The sequence below is a fragment of the Aethalodelphis obliquidens genome, unplaced genomic scaffold (assembly GCF_003676395.1).
Source record: "Aethalodelphis obliquidens isolate GAN/ISIS:26980383/991018 unplaced genomic scaffold, ASM367639v1 scaffold39, whole genome shotgun sequence".
Lineage (NCBI taxonomy): Eukaryota > Metazoa > Chordata > Mammalia > Artiodactyla > Delphinidae > Aethalodelphis > Aethalodelphis obliquidens.
Genome location: NW_020837983.1, coordinates 9,227,681 through 9,250,646, shown reverse-complemented (window position 1 = coordinate 9,250,646; position 22,966 = coordinate 9,227,681). Strand labels below are relative to the sequence as shown.

Below are 22,966 nucleotides of genomic sequence, written 5' to 3'. Positions count from 1 at the left end.
ACAACAATTATAATATTTACTATTAAAACTGGAATTACTTCCACCATTAGTTTGAGTTCATCATCTGCTTTTAACCAGTATGCATCACTTTGGACTATTACACATTTTAATTCATTGAAAGCCTCTAATTTCTAATAAAAGTAACTCTGTTCTCAAAAATACCAGTTAAAATGTTTTGAGATAATTTTTAACCCCAAACACATTACAGTTATATCTTTCTGATTTAGGATGCAATTTTTCCAAAATGTCTGGTAAGTAGATTTCATGGCAAAAGAATGTTGTCTCTTGGGGACCACAGAGCTATTTCTGAAAATACTGCCCTTTGCTCCTCATGAAACAAGCAAGAATGTCATTTCCTTACAAAAGTTCCTAACAGAGTGAAAACATGGCAAACACTGTATGTAAACAGACCCATTACTTTCATAATGACTGATCATGGGATCATGTTACATACTTTTCACCTGAGCCCTCACAGGGCTAGTTAATTAAAACTGGAAAACCATCAACTCCCAGATTCACAATAGTATGAATAAGATTGAGGACAAAACTTAAAACAGGTGACTGAATCGTTCGAAGTCCTTGTTTAAAAACAAAGGTTAAAAGAAAGAGTTGAAGAAGGAGAAAACGAAAGACAGAGAAGCGATGTACCTTATGCTCTTCAGCCTTGTGGCACCAAACTTGGCAAGCAGAGAAGGACTAAGGTTCACCTGGAAGTTCTGGTCACCAAAAGCTCCTGAACAGAGTGTGAGGGCCTTGGAAATGAACCGCTACAAAGCCCTTAGAGACATTCACCTCTATCCCCTCCAGAAGCAGGTATAACGGCAATAGATGCAATAAAGAATCTCTAGAGGTAACTCTACTTCGGAGAGTCAGAGAGCCAAGTCAAGAGAGCAACGCAGAGGTACAACTAGAGAGTGAGCCAGAAAAAACAAAACACTACCTTTTGTGGTAAAAATGGGAATCTCTGGAACCCCTCTACCCTGACAGCAATATTAATAAACTTAATTTTAGCCATAAAAAAAAAATGCCAAGCAACTCCAGTAAAGGAGTGTATGCCCCCAACCTCTTCACACATCAGCTTAAGCCCACAGAGGAGGCTGCTTCCATCTTCTCTCCCATAAGAGTGAGGATAAGGGACTGCGATAGGCTGGGGAAGAAGAAAAGAGAGTTTATGCTCCCTTGCATTCTTTTACTTGAACCTCCCAAATGCAGGAATAGTTAACCTGACAGGCCAAAGCTTAACATACAATAAGATGTATTAGGCTACATTTTAATAATGAAAGAGATCACTATACTAACTGTAAACACCTGTGTGATGGAGCCACTCTTCTATCCCTGAGATCCATGTTACTCAGTAACAGGACCAGAGCCATGTTTCCCAGATGATGCAATCACTAGCCATCTCTCCTCTGCCTTCTTTTCACACCCACAGCTAGCCACCTAACCCAGGATACTGCCCAGCCAGAGAACAATCAAACTATGCTGGTTATATAATAGCATCATATGTTAGAAAAAATTTGCTCTTCATTATTGCCTATGACATCCCTTTCCTTCGTATCAGTAGGTATATATCATATTGCCAACCTATCCTTCCCTGTTTTTAAACCACTGGATTGAAGTGGTTAGACCCACCCTTAGATCTGGAAGGTGAAATGGGCAGAAATTAAGGAATGAGAGAACAAAAGTATATAAAGAGGCATTCTGGCCTAAGCCACATTCTACCATCTAATATTTACCAAAATTCACTGGGGGTGACTGGGTGTGTGAACCGATTAATAAAACTGCACTTTGTTTTCTTATATGTATAACTTCCCTCAAGGAACACCTGATTTTTTTTTTAAAAAAAAGTATGTGTCAGGCATTTTGAGAGAAAATAGGGAATACAGATAGATAGTACCCATATTCTGGTAGCTTTACTTTACCTACTTGAGGAACAATACTTATATGCATAAAAAGGTTAAGAGCAATTCAAGTTAGTCAGCTATTACATATGTCACACACACAAAAAAAACAGTGAAATTTATTGAGCATTTATATGTGCCAGAACTTTAAGGAGGAGGAGGAAATTAGGGCTTAAGAGGTTCTAAGGTCAAAAAGATACGAAGTAAAAGAGCTGGGATGAATGCCCAGATACATCTGATAGAAAAGCCCCTAGCATTATTACTGATGAAAGACAGGAAAGCAGAGAGAAAGGGAAGAAAGAAGAATGGCAGGCAGAGAGGAAAAGAGACACACAGAAAAAAAACAATTTTTTTATGGCACTTACAATGCGTCATGTACTACTGACACTACATTCACATCTCTTAATTCTCTAAACAACTCTATGAAGTAGACACTATTCCCTATAAAAGAAGATCCCCATTTAAAGATGAGGACATGAGGCATAAAGAGATTAAATGGGTCAAAATCACACTACTACTAAATGGCACAATCTTACCTACATTGCTCTATTGCCTCCAGATGAGAGAAGGCCAACTAAACATAGAGTACTAAGCACCATATATTCTGAGACGGGAGAGATCACAGTGAGCTACAGTAGTCAGGAAAACATCACAAAGGACACGGTTTGAAAAGACTAGGCCCTGCAAACAAAAAAAGAGGGAGGTTGGGGCTTCCCTGGTGGCGCCAGTGGTTGAGAGTCCGCCTGCCGATGCAGGGGACACGGGTTTGTGCCCCGGTCTGGGAAGATCCCACAGGCCGCCAAGCGGCTAGGCCCATGAGCCATGGCCGCTGAGCCTGCACGTCCGGAGCCTTGCTCCACAACGGGAGAGGCCACAACAGTGAGAGGCCCCGTACCACAAAAAAATAATAATAATAAAAAATCAAAAATAAAACTACCATATAATCTAGCAATTTCAATACTGAGTATTTGCCTGAAGAAAACAAAAACACTAATTTGAAAAGATATATGCACTCCAATATTAACTGGAGCATTACTCACAATAGCCAAGATATGGAAGCAACCTAAATGTCTATCGATAGATGAATGGATAAAGCAAATGTGGTGTGTGTGAGTGTGTGTGTGTGTGTACACACACACGCACAGTGGAATATTACTCAGCCATAAAAAATGAAATCTTGCCACTTGCAATCACATGGATGGATCTAGAGTGTATGACACAAGTGAAATAAGTCAGACAAAGAAAACAAATACCACATGATCCCACTTATATGTGGAATCTAAAAAAACAAAACAAAACCTAAACAGACTCATAGATACTGAGAACAAATGGGTGGTTGCCAAAGGGGAGGAAGGTGAGGGGTCAGGCAAAATAGGTGAAGGGGATTAAGAGGTACAAACCCGCAGTTATAAAATAAATAAGCCATGGGGATGTAATATGCATCATAAAGAATATGGTCAGTAGTTCTGTAATAACTTTGTATGGGGACAGATTAACACTAAACTTATAGTGATGATCATTTCCTAATGTATACAATTATCAAATCACTGTGTAGTACACCTAGAACTAACATAATGTTGTATGTCAACTATATTTCGATAAAAAATAAATAAAATAAAACAGCCACAGACAATACTTAGCTGTGTTTCAAAATACCCTTACTTATAAAAACAGGCAGTAGGCCTATGGGCCATAGTTTCATGACTCCCGCTTTAAAACATTTGCCTTAATAAAAACGTACAGGATAAACAATTACTCAACCTGAAATTGCTCTGTAACCCAGTGTTTTCATTGTTTTATAAGGCAAAAAACATCATACCACAAATATATCTAAATTACGAGGGAATCTTATAAAATAGCCCAGGGGGAAAAGCATAAAATTTTTGCTTGGCTATAGTACTGCCAAGAAGACAAGACATTTCTACTGTTACCCCTTTAATTTCTAATGAAACAATAAAGCTTTAATAAGAGAAAGGAAAGTAATTTTCAGTAAGAAAATAGGCTGAAGAAGATTCGACAGACCCAAGGAAAAGAAAAATATAACACTTCCGGGAAAAAAAAAAAATCAAAACAGCACATTCTAAACATATGCAAAAGTAAAAGTTAAATGTGGGGCTGCCCTGGTGGCGCAGTGGTTGGGAGTCCGCCTGCCGATTCAAGGGACACAGGTTCGTGCCCCGGTCCGGGAAGATCCCACATGCCGCGGAGCAGCTGGGCCCGTGAGCCATGGCCACTGAGCCTGCGCGTCCGGAGCCTGTGCTCCGCAATGGGAGAAGCCACAACAGTGAGAGGCCCGCGTACCGCAAAAAAAAAAAAAAAAAAAAAAATTGGCCAACATGATTAAGAAAATAAGATCTAAAACTAACTTGGGGAAAAAGATACATAAGTGTGGGGAAAAAACTAGAAACATCTTCTAATCATATATAAATCCAAAAACAGAGAAACCAGGAGCATTCAGTACATAAGAAGAAAAGAATACATTTCAAGGTAAATTTTCAGTAAAACACAGTAGAATTTTCTCAATAGTACTATGAATACATCTCAATAATACTAATGAAGCCAACTGAGATTTTAAGTAACTGAAGTAAAAGTTAAAAGAATTAAATTAGAACTAGAACAATAGTAAGAATTTTAAAATTTAATAATAGCTAAGTATTCAGATTATAATGATTCATTTCACTGTAGCTATGAAGGGGACTTTGGCTGTAGAGCTATAGTATGAGTGTGCTGTTTTAAAAAAAAAAAAAAGGAAAAAAACCTCAAGAGCCATGATGCTTACTATATCTCTGTTTAAATAAGAACACTTGTTTATTTTGTAGTTGAAATCCCCTAACATCTATTCTATACTTGAGTATCCATTCATATTCACAGATACTTTAAACAATAGTTAAGGAAAGATCTAAATACTTTAACTGTTATAAGACAACAATATATTCTTATCTATTAAGAAATTAAAATTTATATATAAAATAAACTTATTTTTCAGAAAACATACTCTTTAACAGTTTAAAGTTTGTCTCATTCAAAAATAAGAAAAGAATAATAATATTTTGTTTCTTAAAGGTATATCCAATCTCTTACTGGATTTTCTTTGATGCACTGGAAAATCCTCTGTTAATCTGAACTACTTAATAGGACCCTAAATAACATTTTCCCCCTTTTTCTTGGCATTGCATTTGCACTGTAAATATTAGAAACATTTTACTTATAGTCAACAATGATAATTCCTATCTTCCTTATAAAACAAATGCAATTCAGAGGTAAATAATGGTTCTACTAAATAAGATAACTAAAGCTGAGAATGAGCTCTAACTTGGAGGGAAGTTTATATTTGGACAAGTTGAGGCAAACAGTAAACAGTGCAACAATGTTGGAGGTGCGAGCCTAGTCTTCAGGAATAGTTCAACAACTAAGGAGTGCTGATCATCATCAGTACCTCTGTGTATGCAGATGTACAAAATAACCATCAACACCAAACAAGATTCACTCCTTAAAATTAATTTATTTTTGGACAATGTGGGCAAATTTAATTCTTCACCAATAAGATGGCAACTATGACTATTATAGTATTTACAATCATCTTAAACTGGAAAGCCAAAAATTAAGATTTCCTAGGACTACTAACAGATGACTACAGAACTTTGAAAGAATAGTTCAATTAGAGTGGTAAGGGAAGAAGCCATATTACAGTGAGTTAATGAATAAGTGGATGTTGTGTAACATGAGACAGGAAAAGACTCCATTAGGTCTAGACATGAAAAAAAAGAGCCTGGAAATAATAAAGTAGAACGAAGGTGGTAAAGGGTCAAAAGAAAGAAAGCACCTGCTATATTCAGGATACTCTGCACAGTGCACAGGAGATAAAAGTTGTTAACAGTGGGAAAAGAAAGAGTCCTTGACTTCAGAATATTTATTATTTATAAAGGAGTATTTTTAAAAGCAAACAAGACGTAAGCTGTAAAATAATATTGAGAGTAATTAATTATTACGGGTATAGCAATGCAAGAGCTTTATATTCATTGTTCATAATCATCACAAACATCCTATAAGATATTGTTATTCTCATTTAACAAATAAGAAAAATAAAGTTCAAAATTTTTTGACAAATAATATTAGAGAGTTTGTTAACAAAGTGTTTAAAGAGTTCATAGAAGAAGCAATTACTTTAAGCTATTTATATTGCTCTTACTAAGATCTTTTCATCTTCTAACTGCTGGCCATCTTTCTCTCATTCCAAGTATTGCTATTATTCTCTTTTGAAAACAAAGTAGACACAGCTGCTATTAGAAAAGCCCAACCATAAGCAGATAAGCAGAAATAACCCCAAAGGTTAAATCCAGAAGTCAGAGTTTTTAAGCAAAGAAAGTAGCAAAGACTTTTTCAAACAAACAAAAGCTGAAAGAGTCTGTAGATATGAAATGCACTACAAAAACTATTTTTAGAAGTTCTTTAAGCTGAAGTAAAATGCTGCTAGATTAAAATCTTTGATCTGCATACAGGAATGAGAAGTCCGGAAATAACTATGTGGGTAAATAGAACAGACACTTTTTGTTTTTTAATTTCTTAAAAATCAATTAATTGTTCAAAGCAATCATAACTATGATGATGATGAAGACAATGATGATGATGATGTAGTCCTGGGGTCCGTAACATATATATAAGAGTTATAACAACACTGGCACAAATGATGACAGGGTATAAAGAGAATCATACTGTTGTAAGCATACTAAAGGATACTTAAATTATCCATAAGCAAGTATGCTTATCCATGTAAGCATACTTAAATTATCCATTAAGTAGTATATTATTATTCGAAAGTAGACAATGATAAGTTAGGCATGCATACTGCCAACCCTAGAACAACCACAAAATAAGAAAATGAAGAGTTATAGCAAAAGGCCAATAATGAAAATAAAATGGAATGCTAAAATATACTCAACTAATCAAAAAAAAAGGCAGGAAAAAAGAAAAAAGGAAGAAAAATTAAATGGGACAAATAGTAAACAAACAAAAAATTAGACTTAAACCTGAACATACAGAAAATTTCATAAAATGTGAATAATCTAAAACACTACAATTAATAGGCAGAAATTGTTATTCAGACTAGTAAAACCCAATTATAACCTGACTAGAAAACTAAGATCAGATATAGGCTCGGTACAGTTTCTAAAGATAAGATATCCGAAGTTTCAAAAAGAAAATCAAGGCAAAAATGAACCAATTCAAGAAAAAAGAAAATTAGCAGCACCTAATAATCAAAACAAAAATCAGAGAACCATTGCATTTTATGGATTAAAAGGGAACCTATAGACCTTGTGAACTATAGAACCTATAGACCTTGTGAACAGAAATAAAAAACTAGAAGCTGCAGTCTGTGTTCTTCATTATCTTTACTTCCAGATAACACATTGAGATGACTTAATGCTAACAGGGGGAAAAAGAGCTTGCAACTATCAGCAAGTTGCAAAGTCTCAAACCTGCTTTTTTCTTCCCCCCAGCATTCAGACATATAAATTATAGTGTCCACAGCATTGAACACTATAATTAAGGTTGTACTGGCACTTCTATTACAACCTCATTATTTTCATTCATTCATAACATTCTTAGAAAGTCCTTCCTGAAACTAAAAGCCTTCCTTTCTTATCTCAATCCCAATTTTTCTTCTTCCTAAATTAGAAGACCTGTGAGAGAATAAAAATACCTCTTACAGCTGAAAAAAGAAAATAAAAGTCTTCCCAAGGATAAAACAAATACAACAGAACCCCCCAAAAACATTCAGAATGGCAAACAAGAATTAAAACTTCCTTAATGTTAAAAAAAATGGTCAAACCAAAAAATCCACCTTACACCAAGTTTGGTTTTCATGTGGCACAAATTTCAAGCTTATACGTGACATAATAAAAGATTCTACAGTTTAAATATATATATTTTAAGAACTCAATCTTTATAACACATAGCTATTTTCCAAAACAGCTTAACTAAAAAGAGTGTTCTTTCTACTACTTCTGATTAGGAGGTTTTAGACAAAGGTAGAAGTTCAAGAAACCATGATTTCTTCTGTTCCTGAATTTTTAAGGCATAGAATACAGTTTGAAACACATTTATCTTCATCTTCATTCATCCACAAGTTATTTGTGGATGGTTCCTGGTTTTCGGTTTTTTATTTCCTTTTCAATAATGTTTTTAAATTACTCAAGTTATTTCAGCTCAAAAACAAACCTAACTCTAAAGCAAAGTATTTTACCATCTGGTGGTTCTAAGACTACAAGACAACATTTCTATGCTAAAATTAAAATCATAAGCTACTCATGATATAACATTTTTTCCTTAAAACATTCAAGAGAGGAGAAAGGTTTTGTCCTCCCATTAACCACTATATCCTCAGTATTTAGTACAGTACTATGGCACTTGATAACGATTTGCTGAATGAACTTTTCAACGCTTCCTTCAAATAAAGGAAAATATACTAAAATGATAATTTTAGTTATCACCCAGCCAATGACTTAGTTCCATCTAGGCCCCATCACTTTTCTCCTAGAATATGGCAAAATGAGCTTAACTAATTATCTGAAATCACCTCCTCCAATCTATTCCTCAACTTTGAAAAGCCTGTCAACTTCCTAAATTACAAACTCAATCAAGTTGCTTGCTAGCTTAAAATAATTCAGTGGCTCCCTACTCTCAACTCTCTACACAAGGGTCCTCAAAGTTTCTGATTTCAGGACATTTCACCCTCTTAAAAATTACTGAGAGTGCCAATGACCTTTTGTATAAATGGGTTACATCTACCCATATTTACCATAGGAGAAATAAAAAAGGAGAAAAAAGTTTAAATATATGCTTTTAAAAATAAGAAATCCATCACATTAACATAATTATAAACAAATTATAAAACTTTAAGTTTTTGCTTTTTATGAAAAATAGCTATATTTTCCAAAACAAAAAGAAAACTGGTAAAAATAATGGAATTATTTTATTTTACATTTTAAAAAATCTGGCCTAATAGAAAACAGTTGGATTCTCATATTTACTTCTGCCTTCAATCTACCACAGTGTCATACATCAGGTAGCCTCTGGAAAATTCCACTCTACATTCATAAGAGAATGATGATGAAAAAAGTAAATCATGACCTAGCGGTCTTCAGATCACACTTTGAGAACCACTGGAGTACAGTAAACTTCAAACCCTCTTATGAATTGCACATAAGTTTATGATCTGAGAGACTCAGATTTGAGTCTCACTACCCACAGTGTAGCACAGAGAGACAACAAGATAAATATGAAAGATTAGGGATACGAAGGACAGACTGAGAAGTTGTAACGTGTGTAAAACAAGTTTCAGAAGGCAAAAATAGAAAGAATAAGACAGAATTAATATTCAAAGAGATAAAGATTTTTCAGAAGTTATCAAAAACATAAATCCATAGATATAGGAAACACAATAAATCTTAAAAAAGATAACAAAAAAGAAATTCACTCCTAGAGTCATGATCATGAAACAGAAGAACAGCAAAGACATTTGAAAAAGAAGATCTTAACTACAACTAAGGAAAAAAAAAAGACACGTTTTACAATAAAATGGTAACACCACTAATATATAAAAATCTAAACAGCAAAAACAGAACCAATTCAATAGTGGAGTTAATATTTTCAAAGCACTGGGAGAAAATATCCACCAACCTGATGCAACCAAATAAACTACCGATGAGAGAGACTACAATAAAGATTTTTTTAGACAATGAAAATTGAATGTTTACCACTAAGAGAATCTCTTGTAATATCTTTTAGAGTACTTCATAAAGGTGGAAATTAAACCCAGAAAGAAGTGAGATGCTAAAAACAGCAAACCAAGAAAACTGATAAACAGGCAAATAAGATCAAAGAAGTATTCATTACACAAAGAATAATAACAACAGCAGTTAATTTGGGAGGTATAAAAGTAAAATGAAACTAAAATTCTGGATTAAACAGCATATAAGATGGAAAGAAGATAATAAGTTAAAGCCTTCTGAGATCCTCAAAACTGATTAACAGGAAGGAGTAAAATTAGTATAACAACAATTTAAAGTTTAGGTATACATAGTAAAAATTTCACAGTAATCACTACTAAAAGGACAAAAATAGAAGTATAACTTTAAAACCAATGGAATACACAAAACTGAATCTAAAAAGCACAATCAATCCAAATAATATAGAAAAAAGGAAAGTTGCATTAAAAAGCAGAGAAATATAGAAAACATAAAATAAGACAGTGAAAGAAATCCAACTATTTAAAAGCAATGGAAAAATATCAGAGTGAAAAGAAAACAAATGTGTCAATCTAAACATGTTCATATATGTTGAAAGTAAAAAAAGAAAGCCAGATGTACAAAACAAATGGGGAAGATCATAAATAAATCCCCAAAAAAGAGCTCATACTAAAAGAGGTGAAAAAAATTAAGAAAATCACCAAAACCCTAATGAGAAAACAATAAGGGACACAAAACACCTCACAAAAAAGGGAAATAACTAAAATACACAGGCAAAGTTCAACTTCCATAGTCATCAGACAAATAAAAATTAAAACAACAAACCAACACTGTTCACATCATCAAATCTCAAAAATGCTTTTTTCCTTTAATATGATACACATTGTTCATAAAGATTTGGTAAAATGTACACTTCCAATCAGCTGATGGAAGAGCTAACTAATAAAACCCTCTGTAAAGCAATTTGGCAATATCTGTTCCAAAAACAAGCTTTTAAATAATATCCTTTGACTCAGGAATTCTACTTCTGGAAATTTACCCTAAAGACAAAATCCTGAAAATTGAAAAAGCACCGTGCGCCAAACAGTTACTACAATCAAATTTCTACTACTAAAAAATTCATATTTCTAATACTGAAAAATTATATACCCTGATATAGTCGTTCCTCAATATCCATGGGGCATTGCTTCTAGGACCCCTGTGGATAACAAACTACGTAGATATTCAAGTCCCTTATATAAAATGGTGTAGTATTTGCATATGGCCTACTCACACATCCTCCCATACACTTTAAATCATCTGGATTATTTATCATACCTAATACAATGTAAATGCTATGTAAACAAAGTTGCTGGTGCAGGGCAAATTCAAGATTTGCTTTCTGGAATTTTCTGGAATTTTTTTCCTGAGAAATGCAATAGAAAACTGAAAGTATTTGTATTTAATTTCTGATTACCTTAATTGAATTTTTTTGGTAGATTTGCCTCTATCAACAAATTTGTTTATGTGAATATTAAACTTATTCAAAGTTCTCTAGAGAGTATGGGAAAGCCAGAGGCAACACATAAATTTTGTGCAATTCATCCAAGCGGATAACTATATAAATAATGAAGAATTGAATTTTTCTATGGATTTTTATAAGGACAAAAGACATTTTTAAAAATTGCTTATACTAAGCTTGAAGTAAAGGATATTCTAGTTTACCAATATATTAATGGAAATTGAGCATCTAGACTTTATTGATAAGATAATGAAAATGGTGCTCAGGAAAATCATTCTCATCTATTACCCATGTCCATGAATGAACTGCTTACTATATTTATATAGATGCTATAGCAATCAAGACAGTGTGAGTCTGAGGAACTACAAATGATTCAGGGTAGCTGAAATATGAGAGAAAAGCAAGTGATTCCAGAGGTCAGGCTGAAAAAATTGAGAAGAACTGTGAAAGCAAAAGGACGGTAGCCATTAAGAAATTTTAAGCACGGTAGTACCAATCCAGTTTACATTTTAGAAATATCATGCCCAGAGGCAGTGTAAAAAAAAAAGGTTTGGAGAGAAGTACCAATGAAGACTGAAAAGAAATATTCAAGAGATAATGTAACAGTAGAATCCAGAGTTGGATGAAAGTTAAGCATGTTGTCAGGGTTTCTAGTTTGGATTAAAGGTAAAAAGTGGAATTTTTCACTGAAATAGTAAATATATAAGGAGGAACAGATTTGAGGTTTAAGATAAATTCAGTTTGGAACATTCTATGAGACACATAAGTGAAGGTCCATTTTGCTCTTGGTGTTGGAGCTCAGGGGCAAAAAAAAGCGACTGGACCCTAAAATAGCATTTTATGAATAAATAGCATATAGTGATAACTAAATCCACTAGGAATAAAATTACCCAAGGAGAGACAAGAACTAAAGTAATGAAAGCCTGGGAAACTCCAATTAAAAATCTGGCAAAAAAAAAAAAAAAAATCTGGGATGGGTAGCAGAAATGAAGTCACAAGAGGAGCCAGAGAAAGGGTGCCAGAGAGACAGAAAAAGAACCATCACATGTAACTGAGTGAGGATTGAAAAAGATAAATGAAAAGTGTCCACTGGATTTTGCAAAAATGATGTTCCTAATGACCTCTGCCAAAGTGTTTACAATGGCATCATGGACCCAGATTCAGTGAAGAGGTATAAATATTAACTTGTAAATTTAAAAGGGATGGAAGAGCATATAGATTGGAAACAAACAAAACTCTCTCTACCTGTAGATGACATGATTATCTAGATAAGAAATCCCAAGAAATCTACTAAAAAAACCTCCTGTAATTAACAAATGAAACAAAGTTGCAGAACACAAGATCAATACACAAAAATCAATTGCATAACGATGAATAACTGGAAACCAAAACCACAATAACATTTATAAATGCTCCAAAGAAAATAAAATATTTAGGTATAAATCTAATAAAACATATATAGGATCTACATGCTGGAAAAACATAATGCTGATGAAAGAAATCAAAGAAAATCTAAATAATTGGAGAGACACACTGTGCTCATGGATTGGAAGACAATATGGTAAAGATGTCAATTCTCCCCAAACTGACCTATACGTTTAAGGCAATTTCTGGCAAATCCTAGCAAGGTTTTTCTAAACAAGCTTATTCTAAAATTTACCTGGAAAGAAGACTATTTCAAATAGCCAGAAACAATTTTGAAGAAGAATAAAGTAGGAGGATGCATTCTTCCCAATGCTAACTAAGCCTTACTATATAGCTACAGTAATCAAGACAGTGTGATATTGACACAAGGATAGATATATTAATCAAAGGGACAGAATAGGGAACCTAGAAACAGACTCACATAAACATGCCCAACTGATTTTTGACAAAATGCAAAAGCAATTCAATGGAGGAGGTGCAATCTTTTCAACAAATGGTACTGAAACAAGTGAACATCCACAGGCAAAAAGATGAATTTCAAACTAAACCTCATACCTTATATTAAAATTAACTCAAAATGGATCACAGATTTAAATGTAAAACTATAAAACTTTTAGGAAAATACACATAAGAACTTTATGATCTTTGGCTAGGCAAAGAATTCTTAGATCTGACACTGAAACCACAATGCATAAAAGGAAAAATTAATAAACTGGACCTAATCAAAACAGAAACCTTTCACTCTGTAAAAGGCCTTGGTAAGAGCATGAAAAGACAAATTACAAATTGAAGCTATTTGTGAACCACATATCTGACAGACAGATCTTATGTCTAGAATATATAAAGTACTCTCAAAATCAGAAAATGAGCATAAGACAAGAACAGATATTTCACTAATACATGTGGCAAATAAGCATATGAAAAGGTGTTCAACATCATTATCCATATGGAAAATGCCAATTAAAACCACAATGAGACATCACTACATATTTATCAGAATGGCTAAAATTAAAAATAGTGACAATACCAAACGCTAGTGATGATACAAAAAAAACTGGATCACTCATACACTGCTCATAGGAATGAATAGTGGGTATAGCCACTCTGGAAATTAGTTTAGCAATCATTTTTAAAAATAAAAATGAAATTACCATAGGACCCAACAATAGCATCCTTGGGCATTTATGCAAGAAAAATAAAAACTTATGTAGGCATAGAAATCTGTACATAAATGTTCACAGTAGCTTTATTTGTAATACCAAAACCTAGAAACTACCAAAAGGTTGGTCAATGGGTGAATGGTTAAACAATCCATGGTATAAATATATCCATACAGGGCTTCCCTGGTGGCGCAGTGGTTGAGAGTCCGCCTACTGATGCAGGTGATACGGGTTCGTGCCCCGGTCCAGGAGGATCCCACATGCCATGGAGCGGCTGGGCCCATGAGCCGTGGCCACTGAGCCTGCACATCTGGAGCCTGTGCTCCACGACAGGAGAGGCCACAGCAGTGAGAGGCCCGCGTATCACAAAAAAGTATATATATATATATCCATACAGTAGAATACTACTCAGTAATGAAAAGGAACAAACCATTGATACACATACCAACTTGGCTGAACTTCGAGGGATTTATATTAAGTGAAAAAATCTGTGCTCAAAATATTACATACTGTATGATTCCATTTATATTTGTTATTTTTGAAATAAAATTATATAAAATGAGGACAGGTTAGTGGTTGCCAGGGATCAGGAGGTAGGGAAAGTGATAGTACAGTTAAAAGGAGTAGCACAAGGAAGCCTTGTTATGGTGATATACTTTTATATCTCGATCATGGTGGCGGTGGTTTCACAAAACTACGCATGATGAAACACAAAAACAAAACGAAAAGGCAGCCAAACAACTGTATTTGCAAACAATATATCCGATAAAGGGTTAATACCCAAAACATACAAAGAATTTATGTAACGCAATATCAAAAACAACAAACCCAATTAAAAAAATAGGCAGAGGACCTGAACAGACATTTTTCCAAAGAAGATATAAAGATTGCCAACAGACACATGAAGGAATGTTCAACATCATTAATCATCAGGGGAATGAAATTATCAAAACCACAATGAGATATCACCTCACACCTGTCAGAACGGCTATTATCAAAAAGACAACAAATAACATGAGTTGGTAAGGATGTGGAGAAAAGGGAACCCTCATGTACAGTTGCTGGGAATGTTAGTTGGTACAGCCACCATGGAAAATAAGGAAGTTCCTCAAAAAATTAAACTACCATATGATCCAGGAATCCCACTTTTCCAAAGAAAACAAAACACTAATTTGAAAGGATATATGCACCACTATGTTCATTTACAACCAAAATATGGAAGCAACCTAAGTGTCCATCAATAAATGAATGGAGAAAATGTAGTATATACACACATACACAAAATGAAATAGTACTCAGCCATAAAAAAGAATGAAATCCTGCCACATGCAACACCATGGATGGACCTAGAGGGCATTATGCTAAATGAATAAATCAGAGAAACAAATACCATATGGTTTCACTTATATGTGGAATTCAAAAACAAAACAAATTAACAAATATAACAAAATTGAAACAGACGCATAGATACAGAGAACAAGCAGGTGACTGCCAGAGGGGAAGGGTGTGGGAGAAAGAATGAAGGTGAGGCAGATTAAGAGGTACAAATTTCCAGTAATAAAATAAATAAATCAAGGGGATATAATGTACAGCCTAGGGAACATAGGCAGTAATACTGTAACAATTTGTATGGTGACAGTAACTAGACTCACCCTGTGATCATTCTGTAATATACAAAAATATAGAATCACTATGTTGCCCACCTGACAGTAATATAATAAGTTAATTATACTTCAATTAAAAATAATTAAATTTTAAAAAGAAAAATACATACGAAAGTAAATATAAATCTCACTGGTAAAGGTAAATATACAGTAAATGCAGTAGATTACTTATAAAGCTATGATGTGTGAAGGTTAAAAGACAAAAGCAGTAAAAAGAACTATAACTACAATAATTAGTTGAGGGATACACAAGATAAAAAGATGTAAAATCTGACATCAAAAACATAACACATTGTGGAGGATAAAAATGTAGAGCTTTAGAATGCATTCAAACACATGTTGTTATCAACTTAAAATAGGCTGTTATAAACATATGCTGTTATATATAAGCATCATGGTAACCACAAAGCAAAAACCTACAGCAGATATGCAAAAGATAAAGGAAGGATTCTAAGCTTACCACTAAGACAGTCATCAAATCACAAATGAAGAGAGAAAGAAGAAAGGAACTACAAAACAGCCAGAAAACAGTTAACAAAATGGCATTAAGTACCTACCTATCAATAAATACTTCAAATGTAAATGGACTACATTCTCCAATCACAAGAAATAGAGTGGTGAAAGGATAAAAAACAAGACCTAACTATATGTTGCCTACCAGAGACTCACTTCAGATACAAGAACACAGACTGAAAGTGAAAGGATGGAAAAAGATATTCCATTCAAATAGAAACATTTAAAAGAAAGCTGGGGTAGCTATACTTATATCAGACAAAATAGACTTTGAAAGAAAGATGGTAGTAAGAAAAAAAGAAGGGCATTACATAATGATAAAGGGGTCAATCCAACAAGAGGATGTAACATTTGTAAATATTTATGCACCCAATATAAAAGGATTCCCTAGGGGAAGTAAAGACACTACTCATAATTTATAGGGAACTCTAAGTCTCATTTTTCATAGAAGGAATCTACAGACAGAACCTAAACTATGCTATCTGCTAGTATCATCACCACCATCACTAACCTGTAGTAGTGCAAGTGAGAGAATCAATAATAGTACAATAAATTCCACAACCTAAGTCAGCAATTCTGAGCCCTTACTCAATGTGTGAAAAGGTAGTTGTTTTAGGCCATTTGGGCTGCTATAACAAAACACCACAGACTGGGTAGCTAATAAACAACAGAAATTTATTTCTCATAGTTCTGGAGGCTAGGAAGTCCAAGGTCAAGGTGCCAACCTGGTCTGGCGAGGGCCCTTTGTCTGGTTCACAGCCAGTGCCTTTTCATTGCATCCTCACTTGGCAGAAGGGGTTAGGGATCTCTCTGGAGCCTCTTTTAAAAGGCACTACTGAGCCCATGTGCCACAACTACAGAAGCCCGAGCACCTAGAGCCCGTGCTCCACTACAAGAGAAGCCACCGCAATGAGAAGACCGCACACCGCAACAAAGAGTAGTCCCCCCTCCACAACTAGCGAAAGCCCGCGTGCAGCAACGAAGACCCAACACAGCCAAAAATAAATAAATAAAATAAATTTATTTAAAAATTTAAAAAACAAATAAAAGGCACTAATCTCATTCATGAGGTCTCCACTCTCATGACAAGCATCTTCCCAAGGCCCCACTTCCTAATACCATCATCTCTGGGGGTTAGGGCTTCAACATATGAATTTTGGAGGGACATACTCAAGCCACAGCAGCGGTCAACCAGATTAATCCAGTCTCAGATAAGAGAATTAAAGCGTTAAGAAAATAAATAAAAGGCCATGTAAATATTGTTAATAGCCTCAGCAAAACTTTCAATAACCAATTTCCACTGCATCAAAACATGCAAGGAAAGAGGACGGCAAGATTGCTCTGTAACTCCGAGCACTAACCAGGATTTAAAAGCACATATTGTGGGCATCCCTGGTGGTGCAGTGGTTGAGGGCCCGCCTGCCGATGCAGGGGACGCAGGTTCGTGCCCCGGTCCGGCAGGATCCGGAGCATGCCGTGGAGCAGCTGGGCCCGTGAGCCATGGCTGCTGGGCCTGCGCGTCCGGGGCCTGTGCTCCGCAATGGGAGAGGCCGTAGCGGTGAGGGGTCCACGTACCAAAAACAAAAAACAAAAAAAAGCACATATTGTGCTGGCCAAAGAGTTTGTCCAGTTAATGAATACACTGTTCAATAAAGTTCCGGGTGAAAATGAAAAGTGTTTTTACTTAAAACCAAATGAACTTTTTGGCCAACCCAATACATTAACAAAAAGCTTAGTTTTTTATCTCAAGTTTTGAATGGTACTTACAGTTTTGGTTTAGGTTCAAAAGATTTTTTAAAGTTTGTTTGTTTTTATGAATAACAAGTATCACTTCTATAAAGAGCCTTACAAATGGTTACATTTATTAGGTCAAAAGATTTTGAAAGTTTACTTTCTAGGTGGCACAAAGGCCGGAATAAATTAGTACTTTAAAAATAAATTTACTACTCTCTTTAGGGTGAAGAAGCTTTTTGCAAGACTTATTATTAACACCATGAGCAGAGAAAGCATACACAATCAAAGAATAAAAGAACTATGTAGCAAGTCTTGCCCTAGTTTACAGGTGAGGCCCACAGAGGATAAACAAAAATATGCAAAAGGAGAGGAGCACATAGTTAAATGTAAGTTACTGGTAAGGTTTTCATTCTTCAGCCGTATGCTGGGTCCACAAGTATTTATTAGATTAGCCTAGAGTGGACAAAACTAGCTAAACAAGTCAGACCTGGACCACTAGTGATAATGTGTCATGAATCAAATTCTGTGTCTCAAGTCCAAAAAAGAAAAAGAAAACAGTTCAAATCTACAGGATCTAAAGGTGGGTATGACTGACACAGATATGTCTCTCAGAGTAAATAGCATATTTACTAAGTGAAATATCAATATATTAAACTAATTCAGACTGGACATCAAGGTGATTTTACCTTACCTAACAGAACAACTTGGTCACCTGTGCATCAAAAAAAGTCTCTATAATTAAAAATGATCACAAAGACATGTTAAGGAAGTATACTATAACTGTTATCAAAAGAGTCACAATCATTATAAATCTCATTTTCTAAGTAGCTTTTGTGGAAATTATATAAATATCTTGCAATGCTTTACAGTGCACTGACGAGTAAAATAAAAATCAACAAATGTTAGAATTTAATTGAACTTTACAAACTACACATGCCTTCTTATCAAGAAATTAAGCAATATTGTTTTTTTATAATGATTTCTGAATAAACCTCAGATTTCTAACTTTTAAATTTCATTTCATTACATTCTCATACAATATTATTTTTAACAGATTCATACCTATAACTCTAAAAGGCCCCTTCATTTAACCTACCATCCACACTAATTTTATTTAGAAAATAAGTCTTTTCTTCATTGTGCGTCTATAATAATTTGAAATAATATAAATCAAATATGGGCTTACTCAATTTTACTAACACATATATAGTTTTTTAAGTTAATTTCCTATTATACTAATCAAAGCTTAAAATAGGAAAATAAACTATTTTAAAATGTGTTTCATCTATAATGTTTTTACTAAGAAATTAATTCCAATCACTAGCATAAACTCAAGTATAACTCTCCAGGGGTGTACAATGCTGAATAATTTGTCCAAATGTCAACTGCAATTTTCAAAAATCCTTTCTACCTCAAAATTTTAAACATCTGTAAAAAATACTTGTTTTGAGAGTGGTTTACATTCATGACACTTGACCTTTTGCTGTACACACCACAAAATTCAAGTCTCAAATACCATATAAGCAGGAAATCTGATCATTCCTGCAGTAGCCATCTGCATGGTCCAATATCAAATATTAGTTCTAGGTTACACTAAGTCATGTGTTACAAATCTTTTTCTGCAGCCTCTATAATTAGTTGTAATTTGCCTCTTTTAAAATGTGTTTCTTATGGGACATCTGGCCTTGAAACTTCCACCTTCCCATTGAAAAAACACTTAGTGTCTGGATTTTTTTTTTTTTTCACTTAATATGGAGCACTGCATGGGTGGTATAACCAAGTCCAGACTTCTTAAAAAAAAATTAAATTCCAGGAACAGATGATGATTAAGAACCATTTAAGTATTACCAAATATAAATGTAAAATAAAACTTTGTTGCACATAACTATCTACAGATTCCTAAATCAATCTCCCAGATATTTAAAGTTCCCAAAATAAATTTTAATGAGAGTATAGCATTGGTCTACTCACTTCCAGGAACTACATTAGTTAAGTTAAATTGCATAATAAAGGTTTGGAATTAGAGATTTCACAGAAAGAAAAACAGTTTTGAGCCCAGTAGGTTCATATGACACTCAAAGTATCTACTGTAAATAGGAAATAATTTTAGCAATTTATAAATAACCTTTACTCATTTCACAGAAATTGAAACTTAATAATACTCATCAATTCACTTGATCTAGACAGGCTTCCTTAAAACTGAAAATTAAATACGGGGTAAGGAAAAAGTAATAAAAATGAAAGACAGAGATACTACTTTATACAGGATAAAAGTGGAAGAATTCATCACAATATGCTGCTGCCCAGACCTGTTTGCTTCTTAGATTAGAAAATTTTTGGTAGAAACTCCTTAAAATCACTATTATACCTTAACAAAAACACTGAAAAGAAATGTAACATGGGTCAAAGAAAGAAGTCAGAAAAAAATCAGTTTCTGATGACAAAACCTCAAAGACACAATGAAATTAGGTATGAAGGGAAATTCAATATATTTTCATCGTCTCAAAAAATAACCTGAGAAATTTCTATCTCATTTAGAAATGTCACTTTGCAAAAATTCAAAACCCTTCACCTAAAAATTGGACAAAATCAGGCCCCATTTCTGGCAGATATAGGTAATAAGCAATATGCATAATCCCTATTAAGGCTATGATCAGATTAAGTAAAATGAGTATGAAAATAACCATTAGGATATATTTTATCCAAATTTAAGAAAACCCTTTTGCCTAACAAACGTAAGGTAGATAGCTAGTGGGAAGCAGCCGCATGACACAGGGATATCGGCTTGGTGCTTTGTGACCGCCTGGAGGGGTGGGATAGGGAGGGTGGGAGGGAGGGAGACGCAAGAGGGAAGAGATATGGGAACATATGTATATGTATAACTGATTCACTTTGTTATAAAGCAGAAACTAACACACCATTGTAAAGCAATTATACCCCAAAAAAGATGTTAAAAAAAAAAAGAAAGAAAACCCTTTTGCAATTAATTATGTTACTTTAATAGGTATTTAAAAAAAAAATTAAGTGTACGAGCTAAGATTTGTTTATGTAAAACCTGACACATCCCAAAAGTTAAAAAAATATCAAATAACTATTAAAATTGGTTAACATAAACAACTAGGTTTAATAATTTCTTACCTGTATCCCATCTTTAAGTTTCAAAATACATTCCATTGTATTGATGGTAATTACCACTGGTTCTGAACCCAGTTTTGTCCACGGTACATGGATCCTCAGTTCGTGAATATGTCCACTTAAAAAAGTGAATGGTAATTTCAATTCCTTAAAATGCAAAATATTAAAGAAAATTTAGTAAGTGCTTAATATTCTTTTCATTCTAATATCCAAAATACTTTCTGAAAAGAAAAATAAAATTTCCAACACAAAAATATTCTGGAAATTACTTTTCATCAAAAAAGAGCATCGAGATACATTCGGTACATTACTCCTTTCTGCCCGTGGACGCCGCCAAGCAAGCATCGTTGACGTCTCCCTCCTCCACTGCCGTCACGTCTAAGTCAGAGTCTCCCAAAGAACCCGAACAGCTGAGGCAGCTCTTCATCGGAGGTTTGAGCTTTGAAACAACCAATGAGTGTCTGAGGAGCCATTTTAAGCAATGGGGAACGCTCACAGATTGTGTGGTAATGAGGGATCCAAACACCAAGCACTCCAGAGGCTTCCGGTTTGTCACATATGCCACTGTGGAGAAGGTGGATGCAGCCATAAATACAAGGCCACATAAGGGATGGAAGAGTTGGGGAACCAAAGAGGGCCGTCTCAAGAGAAGATTCTCAAAGACCTGGTGCCCACTTAACTGTGAAAAAGATTTTTGTTGGTGGCCTTAAAGAAGACACTGAAGAACATCACCTAAGAGATTGTTTCGAACAGTATGGGAAAACTGAAGTGATTGAAATCATGACTGACCGAGGCAGTGGCAAAAAGGGAGGCTTTGCTTTCAGTTTAACCTTTGATGACCATGACTCCATAGACAAGACTGTCATTCAGAAACACCACACTGTGAATGGCCACAACTGTGAAGTAAGGAAAGCCCTATCTCAGCAAGAGATGGCTAGTGCCTCATCCAGCCAAAGAGGTCGAAGTGGTTCTGGAAACTTTGGTGGTGGTCGTGGAGGGGGTTTTGATGGGAATGACAGCTTTGGTCATGGAGGAAACTTCAGTGGTCGAGGTGGCTTTGGTGGCAGCGGCAGTGGTGGTGGATATGGTGGCAGTGGGGATGGCAGTAATGGATTTGGTAATGATGGAAGCAAGTTTGGAGGTAGTGGAAGCTACAATGATTTTGTCAATTACAACAACCAATCTTCAAATTTTGGACCCATGAAAGGAGGAAACTTTGGAAGCAGAAGTTCTGGCCCCTGTGGTGGTGGAAGCCAATACTTTGCCGAACCACGAAACCAAGGTGGCTATGGAGGTTCCAGCAGCAGCAGTAGCTATGGCAGTGGCAGAAGGTTTTAATTACTGCCAGGAAACAAAGCTTAGCAGGAGAGGAGAGCCAGAGAAGTGACAGGGAAGCTACAGGTTACAACAGATTTGTGAACTCAGCCAAGCACAGTGGTGGCAGGGCCTAGGTGCTACAAAGAACACGTTTTAGACAATACTCATGTGTACGGGCAAAAAAACTCAAGGACTGTAATTGTGACTAACTGTATAACAGGTTATTTTAGTTTCTGTTCTGTGGAAAGTATAAAGCATTCCAACAAAGGGTTTTAATGTAGATTTTTTTTTTTTTGCACCCATGCTGTTGATTGCATGATCATGACACTGAATAAATGTCTTTAAAAAAAAAAAAAGGCAGCATCAATGGACTTCCCTGGTGGCACAGTGGTTGAGAATCCACCTGCCAATGCAGGGGACACAAGTTCGATCCCTGATCCGGGAAGATCCCACATGCCTCAGAGCAACTAAGCCCATACACCACAACTACTGAGCCTGTGCTCTAGAGCCCACGAGCCACAACTACTGAAGCCCGCGCACCTAGAGCCCGTGCTCTGCAACAAGAGAAGCCACTGCAATGAGAAGCCCGTGCACAGCAACAAAGAGTAGCCCCCACTCTCGCAGCTGGAGAAAGCCCACGCACAGCAGCAAAGACCCAGCACAGCCAAAAATAAATAAATAAATTTATTTTTTTAAAAAAGCAGCATCAAATAACTTGTTAAACTATAGTTAATGATAAACTACAAAAACTTATTGTGCAAGTTACATTTAATAAGCTACTTAACCTGTGTAGGCCTCTATTTCTTATTTTGCTAAATGGAAATAATAACAGAATATGATTGTAAGGCAAGTTTAAAGAGAATGGAAT

At 35.0% G+C, this 22,966-nt stretch overlaps 1 protein-coding gene and 1 pseudogene across 6 annotated transcripts in view; one reads left to right on the top strand and one right to left on the bottom strand.

Moving 5' to 3' along the window:
• The window catches only part of VPS13B (vacuolar protein sorting 13 homolog B), a 778,894-nt gene that overhangs the window by 742,397 nt on the left and 13,531 nt on the right, over positions 1–22,966 (bottom strand). For all 6 annotated transcript variants that reach the window (XR_003438158.1, XM_027131501.1, XM_027131500.1 and 3 more), the window contains exon 3: positions 20,785–20,928. Coding sequence is in view for 5 of the 6 variants with exons in the window: in XM_027131501.1 (XP_026987302.1) it covers positions 20,785–20,928 (144 nt within the window). In the remaining variant the exon portion in view is untranslated. The remainder of the gene's footprint in view (positions 1–20,784; positions 20,929–22,966) is intronic.
• LOC113633245 (heterogeneous nuclear ribonucleoprotein A1-like) lies at positions 21,069–22,238 on the top strand (annotated as a pseudogene).